Genomic DNA, 8,177 nt, shown 5'->3' on the forward strand with positions numbered 1-8,177 from the left:
GGGGGTTGGAAGAGATTAACCATATTATGGTTTAGCTACTAGAATGCTTATTACATGGTCATAACAACTGATGGTTAGCAGTACTATAATAATGTATAGAAAGGCAAAATCACGTGTGTCGTATCATTAAAGCACAAGGAAAAAGAATGAAAGGATATTTAAGAAAATTATACGTGATGGGACTAAAGGTTATTTACTTTCTTTCCAACTTTTCTGGAATGTGGTTATATTACAGAAATAAATGACTTAAAATGTTTTTATGTAAGATCTGGCTTTCAAGGAACACAGGAAAACATCAAATCATCTCCACACAGAACTATACTCTTGGCATGTGCCACGTGTATAATAAGAATGGTACAAACTGAGCATTCTGCGGACGCGTGCAGCCAGGGGACAGTGGTTCCGTTCCGTTGATGCACACGAGAATTAGGGAAGAAAGGCTTCCGAAGGAATGAGTCTTCATTGGAAGCTGGAGAAAAAGTTGAGCTTTCCACAGGTACAGGTACAAAGAAATACCCCAGGTGAGCTGTACGGGCAGCAATTCCAAGGTATCTATTTTCCATGAATGATCAGCAGACCAACTTAGCTGGGGCTCTTGGCATGTGTAGGGGAAAAGGGCCAGGCTAAAGAATTTGAGGACTCCTTGGGGAGTCATTGAGGACATTAGACAGCACTTGGTCATTATCCCCGGCCTCTGATTAAGGCTCTACAGGAGACCTGCATTTTTATGTTCTCTAAAAACTACCCAGGGGACCGGAAACGGTCCATTCATGCGGTGAGAACGCAATAAACATGAACTGATCTTTAGACTCTCAGCTCCCTGAAGTTTTCGTAATGGAAAACAAAAGGAAACTCTAAATTAGTAAGAGGCTGCGGAAGAACAGCTAGAGCATAAACTGCCCTGAATAAAGTTCCTTACCTAATTTAAAGGACTCCTTTTCAGACGGAGCCTAGCCAGGTCGCCTCTAGCTATATAGACTAAGCAGTTGTTCTTGGGAGTCCGGAGACCTGCCTTCGCCCTTAGAAATTCAGGAGCCAGTGCTCATTTTCCTTCTGTTGTGGCAGAACAGAAGGCAACAATTACTTGTATCAAGCTGGTAACATTCAGAAGACATGAAAACCTGCACCATGGGACAGAGCCCACAGCACTAAAAAAAATAAAGTAAAAATGCTGCTCCAAAGTGAATAGTGAATCAGAATGAAAGATGAACACCTGGTGCTAAGCAACAGGATAATTCTCCCTTACTGAGTTCTTAACAATATCTCTAACCTTCACTTAGAAAAACTAATTTACTTCAGAATTGAAGGAGAAAGTTAGAGTGACAAGCAACACAGTAATTCTGCCTTTCTGACAATTTTTCTAAATTGCTTTTATAAAAATTAATTTGCCTCAGAAATGAAGGGGGGATCTGGATGCTGAGTCATATAATAATTCTGTCTTTCCAAATCCCCCGCCCCCAAAAAAAATCCGTTAATAAGAATGATTTCAATCAATTGAACATTCACTATTTTTTTTAATGGTAACTCTATGTTTAACCTTTTAAAGAACTGCCAAATTATCTTCCAAAGTGACTGCACTATTTCACAGTTCCACCAGCAATGGATGGGGTGAACATGTAACTTTTTAATTTTAAAGGGAAAAAGAATACATTCAAAATACAAATGACAGAATCTTATTGTTCTGTCAGTTCTGATCATGAAATCAAAGACTGACTTGGGCCTTCTGCTCTCATTATTTTCTAGAGCAAAGGTTTTACATTCAGAAATAAAAGATAACATTGCTATTCGCAGCTCCTCCGAGGGTCACCTTGGCAACTTCACACTATGCACCCAAACCTCCGTTCTTCCTCCTTGGAACACAGACGATATTTCCCAATTCCCTAACTCCTCAGGAGAGGAAGTTGCAGTCTGCCCCTTAAGGCCCCCACACGGGATTTTCCATTAAGACAGATGACACTCATTCTATTCCTAGCCATAGGAAGATCCTCTGAGATATGCTTTTGGGTTGGTTCCAAAAGTTGAAACCAACAAACAATACCTCCAACTGTACACATTAAATATGTGCAGTTTATTCTATAACCAAAGGAATAATCTCAGGCAGGTGGCAATTCATCTTAGAAAGTATTAGGGAATCTTCTCTATCTATAATAATAAAAGCATAATATGTCAATTAGACAGGACGGCCTTCCGGATGAAGCTGGGACTGCGAGAGAAGCCAGTGCCAGCAGCCAGGGGGAAGGAAGGCCTACTCTTGCACAAATTCCGTGCATCAGGCCTCTGGTATATTAGAGATAAAAGATAGAGGCTCCATGATCTAATCTCCAGAGTATCCAAAATAATTCACCATTATCTTAGTCTGGAAAAATTCTAAATTTGGTATAACCAAACACTCACCCAGCTTCATTTTAAAAAGATCTCAGTAAGGTTACACAAGACACCTTCCAAAATAGCAGGAAGATAAACCAACGATAAAATATATGCTGAGATGGTAATGCCAAAAAAATGTATAAACAACATTTAAAAACCAGTTCATTTTTGGTTTTGGTTCAAAAGGTTCTCAGGTTGCTCATTCATTCATTCAACCAATACTTTCTGAGAGCCTACTAGGGGCAGGTGCTATACCAGAACCTCAGGAGACTAAGGTAAACCAGAAAGACAAGATGCTGGCCCCGGCTGGCCCTCGGGACTTCACATGCTAACGGGGGCCTAGAATATTGGGAGACAGTAACCACATTAACAAATAACTTGAAAAAGTTACAGAGAATGAAAAGTGCTATGAAGGAGTAACCCTAACACTGATGATAATTATAGTTATCACATACTCAGCTCGTACCAGGTGCCAGGCACTGTGTATCACTACCATTGGAATTAGCTCACTCTGCGAAGGGGTTCTATTATTTTACAAATGAGGAGACCAGGCCCAAAGTCCCCCAGACAATCAGTGGCAGAGTCAAGACTTGAATCTCAGCCACCTGGGCTCAGAGTCCAAGTTTTCTCCCCCATGATCACACCACCTTGTGTGTGAAGCACAGCAAATGGAAGAGGAAGAAGTACTTTAGATAAGGCGGTGAAGGGAAGCCGGTCAGAAGTGACCTTGGAGCAGAGGTCTACAGAACAAGACATGGAGCCCTTCTTTCTGGCAGTAACTAAAGACTAAGAGTACTTGACTATTAGGCCACGCCCACTTTATGCCCCACGCACATAAGGAACGCTTATTTTTATATTACATCTACAGCAGAGGAGCAAGTTGCTAATTTTTTTTAAAACTGGGTAAATGGTATTTTAAACAAATGACCAGGAATCAAAGTAAAATGATAATTTTAATGAAAATGTATGTTTGCCATAAGCCTACAATACACAATCGTGTTTGAAAAACCGTCCATAATCTGATGTGTAGCACTTACTTCGTTCAAACCTTCTGCTTGCTAAGAATCATGTCATCCTTGCCCAAGTGACTGCTCACTTTGCATGAGTCAGCTCCAAATTAATGAGGGTGTTAAAATCTTTCTATTCTATTTGGTAGAACACTGGTATTTTTGAACAAAGAGCGAAGCAAGATGCTAAATTCTTTTTTTAAAAACTGTATTCAGTTCTTGACAAATATACTTTCTTATATATATCCTGGCAGGGTGTCTTCAAGAATTCCCTGGGTTTCCCCAAGAAACTCTTACCCCTCACCATTTCCAACCTGCTCAAATCTAGGAAGCTCTGGTCTTAACAGACTGGAATCCACAACCACTGGGACTTAGGTGGAGGGAGGTCTGAGGCACACATTTCCAGGAGGGAAGAGAGGATGTGAGAACAGCAAGAGAGCACTATCTTAAGACTTTAAACAAAGGCTCCCAGGAACAGAATCTGAAGCCATTTATACAGCCATTCTTGCCCCTACCCAATGCCCCCAGCCAAGTTTCTCTTAAAGAATTCTGTACTTCAATAACTGGCCATCTGTTTGCAACTCACGCTATCACTACCACCTATTACCTATCCTAACACAGGTAGAGACCACAGTTCACACTTAAGGGAGAAGAGAGAAAAGACAGTTGAAGATAAGAAGGGAGGGCCAACTAGTCCAGGAATATTTCCCACTATCTCAGTCCTCCTACCCAATTCTCTCTTTACCTATCTCTAATGCTTAGCTCCTTTCAAATTACCCCACCCCTAATCCCACAGCTGAACCTACTCCAGGTCCAGAATCCTACCCCCAGGCCCATCCTGTTTAGTTTTGACACATGCAAGTTCCTTGGACCTTTCCATTACCAAAGCCAACTGAGGAATTGGGGTGGTGGGGGAGGTCCCAGCTTCTGCTGACAAGCCTATGGCAAATGAAGACATTCCTCTGGAAACTCGGAATTCAGTTCTGAACTCATTTCCCTCATTATACGTGGTGGTGAGAGTCTTTTATTTGATCATGACTACACTCTGGCATACTCTGAGTCACAGTCTGATCTGAGCTCCAAACCACTGTGCATAAGACATAGCAATGCCAGACCCTTTGAGATATATTATCTCATTTGATCTTCTCAAAACATCTGGTGAAAGGTGGGGCGGGGGTGGGGGGGGTCAGTGTTTGGCAGCACAGTGAAAAAAGCAAAAGTAGCTAATACTGATGGAGACTTAAATGTATGTTTACAAGATCTAAAGAAAATAATTCACAAATGATTTTTTCTAACATAGCCTGTTTTTATACTGGGAATGGTCTGGGCCCTGAAGTGGTTTACAGAGCAAAAGAAAAAGCATTATTCAGAAAAAAGCCCCAAGTTTGATTCCTAGAATTGGCTTAGCTCTGAGACTGCCTCGTAAGACCATCTCAACTTTACTTAAATGGTTGAATTTCAGTAGGTCGCTATTGAAATGTTCTCCCCTGTATTAGCAAAAAGGCTAAGCCAGGTGTCACTCATCCGCACATGCTTCCCTCCCCACCAGAAACTTCCATCTGATGGCCTGACATCAAAGAAACAGCCAGAGTCTCTGAGAGATGGATGATTTGTTTACTTGGTCTCAACTGGCAAAATTCTGGTTCAAATGGGGGGAAACGCTCATTTGAAAGAAAAGAGGCAGAAGAAAAGAATGAAAATCCTTTCCACTTGGGCAGCAGTTTCTCCTTCCAACTTAAGACAAAGTAAATATAAATAATCCAATGACTCGAGTGACTCTGGACTTCCCCTGGGTGGATCTTTATGCCTCTCTGAGCAATTCTACACCCGTCCAATAACAAAAGCATAGCAATCCTTTTTCCTGCATCACACACCAAGTACTGGCATGCAATACTGATAATACCTAACAAGTAAAGACAGGCTTTCCTTTCGAAGCTTGTGCTTACCCATGCTCTTCAGTGTAACTATACGAATTCTTGGAAATCGTTGTCATTTTCCATGACCCAGAGTCTGAATATATAAATAATATACAGGAAGGAATGACTGACAGTTAAGAATTATTTTTGGTGTTTACTTTCAAAGGAGGGGAAAAAATATTTCAATAAACAAGACTATCTGAAGGGTATGGATCAAGTTCAAGGCTCGTAGATGGTCTGAATTACTTTTCCAACTGATTTTTCATGGGAACTTTGGCAATATCACACTATCTGTGGGGGAAACTGAGTGTCATTTTAGCTTTGAGAATCATGCCAAAACAAATGCCTCAGATAAAAAGATGGGAAAATAAGTGATAGCGGTTTTTCTTTTTTATATGCTTTGATATCTTAAATAACAGAATCGCATTCAGTTCCCTAAGCAATCAGTGCTCTTACTTTTTGGCTTTTGCACATGCTGGTCTGCCTGCATGAATGTTCTTCCTGCCATAAAAATTCATTGTTTCCATTTCTCTTGGTTAACCCCCTTTTATCCATCACACAGATACCCACTAAGAACTCACTCTTCCAGAAGCCTTCTGTGACCTCAGCTAACTTTGTGTAGTTGGTTGGGCTGTGTTTCATTCTTTGAGGCTGCCTTCAATTTTGTTTTCAGCAGAAAATTATTTCGCCTAAAGGACATGACAGTGTACATCATGTCATGAAGGCTTATTGTAAATTGCAACTTCCTGGTTCATTTTTAATTCGTGTTATTCCTTAAAATAATGCAACCATGTGATTTTAGACACGTTCTCTAAAAAGACTTCACTTCATCAGACTGGCCATACATAACCTTTCCGAATAAGGCTGATTAAAAAAGGGGGGCCAAGGGAAAAGCTGCTCCTGGGATGGAAGAGAAATTCATTCATTCACTTGAAGTTTACTGGAGGCCTATTCTGAAAAACACTATTCTCATTCCGATGATGTGGCAGATAATAAAGGTAAACAAATAACCAGATACATTCATCTTCCACCTTACTCGGGAACGTTATCAACCCTCCGAACCAGAAGCTGGCAAAGGGGATAGAACACCTGGAAACAGCATAGGAAGCACACAGTGAGGTTTCACAAGACACAGGACGCTTTCAGCAGGGGCACAAAGTGAAAGGTGTCAAATATTTCAGTCTCATAATCTCCTGTTATTGTAGTACAGGAGGGAGGAATTCTTCCTAATCCATCCGGTGATCTGGAACGGGGCATTCCCAGTGCTCTGTGCTGTGAGGACATTATTATTATTATTTTAATCCTCACCCAAGGATGTTTCTATTGATCTTAATGAGGGCGGAAGAAAGAGAGAAACATCTATCAGTTGCCATACTGACCCCTTCTGGGGATCAAACCCACAACCTAGGTATGTGTCCTAACCAGGAATTGAATCTAAAACCTTTTGGTGTACAGGATGATACTCCTACCAACTGAGCATCCTGCCAGGATGAGGACATTATTTTCTTTTTTAAACTAAGTTTTTGTCTCCCCCAATCAAAGTTTTACTGATATAAAATTAGCATACAACATTGTATTTTTTCAGGTATGCAACACAACGATTTAATTTATGTCTATATTGCAAAATGATTATTAGGACTTCTTAATACTCCAGTGGTTTGATTAAGATTTATTTGCTAAGCTAAATACGAACATGATATACATGTCTACAGATGAACTTACCTCGACATATGAAATTGGAAATATTCCTATTTTGTCTGCCAGCATTCCTTCAGCCCAGTTTTCATCCACTCTGCGGATCACAGTCAGAACATCATCCTAAAGAAACAATAAACATTAGTCTACCTGAACCCATCAAGCTTGTCACTCAATTTATCTTTTCAATAAAGGGACTAAAGTTCTAAGAATACATGAATAAAACCCCTGTGACATGCCTTTAGTACATGAATCCAATGTTTTGATGAACTAAATGGTAACTTTCAGTCAACCTGGTGCCCTTTCTGAAAGCTGTTAAACTAGAACCCCTTCTAACCAGGAGTTGGGCGCTCACTTTGTTTAGATCCACAGATTGCAACCTCTGGTGCTACCCAGCCTCTTGAACCCATGTTTTAGATGGACTCTCAGGCTCTCGTCACTTTCTCTCTGATAATACACCAAATGCCCATTTAAATGCATATCCCACTGTTTCTCTTTACACAAAACACAATATCCTACTTAAAATTCCAAAGCACACAGGGATTATCAATTCAGTTGATATATTCCTATGTGCTTTCCAGCAAAGGAATTTACATAGAAAATAAGGAAGTAATGCTGTTTCTTTTTGTTATTCATAATTTGGTGAATTAAAATCCCTGGTGGCACACATACCCTGTATAGCAACCTAGAATTAAATTTAGGCTCTAAATATGAAAATGATACCACACAGAGCATCAACCAAAATTACCTTTCATATAGAACAACCCAAGCACAGAATTCCTTTGTGTGGGACTTTAAGAAGACTGCTTCCAGGTGTTTTTAAAAGTATCCAGTGGTACAGTTCACATAACACTATTTTATTTTATTTTATTTTTTTTGCAAAATGAAATACGAGCCCTATTGCTGCGTATCCAGGTACAGGGGACTAATTGGCAAATGGAAAACAATCTCACCCTGGCATTACCTTTGCAAATGGGAGGCAATCTTTGTCTGCTTCCTTGTCTTTCACCTCAAAGTCATAAAGTGCTTTGCACTGAGGTGGGGGCTGAGGTAACGGTTTGATAATCTGCACAAAGTTGGTGGGGAAAAATCCATGGATCCCGTTGACTTCCCCGTGGTACCAATTTTCATCCACTTGTCGCCGCAGAATGATGATGTCACCTTTGCTGAATTTAAGGTCTCCAGGCTCTTT

General features: G+C 40.4%; 1 protein-coding gene across 1 annotated transcript in view; it reads right to left on the bottom strand.

Annotated features, from left to right (window-relative positions):
- Positions 1-8,177, bottom strand: part of SH3RF1 (SH3 domain containing ring finger 1) — a 165,027-nt gene that overhangs the window by 53,618 nt on the left and 103,232 nt on the right. The window contains 2 exon segments of the mRNA XM_006753484.2: positions 7,013-7,108; positions 7,950-8,177. The exon segment at positions 7,950-8,177 is cut by the window's right edge and continues 6 nt beyond it. Of these exon segments, the coding sequence (XP_006753547.1) occupies positions 7,013-7,108; positions 7,950-8,177 (324 nt within the window).

This window comes from Myotis davidii, unplaced genomic scaffold (assembly GCF_000327345.1).
Source record: "Myotis davidii unplaced genomic scaffold, ASM32734v1 scaffold1832, whole genome shotgun sequence".
NCBI classification, from domain to species: domain Eukaryota; kingdom Metazoa; phylum Chordata; class Mammalia; order Chiroptera; family Vespertilionidae; genus Myotis; species Myotis davidii.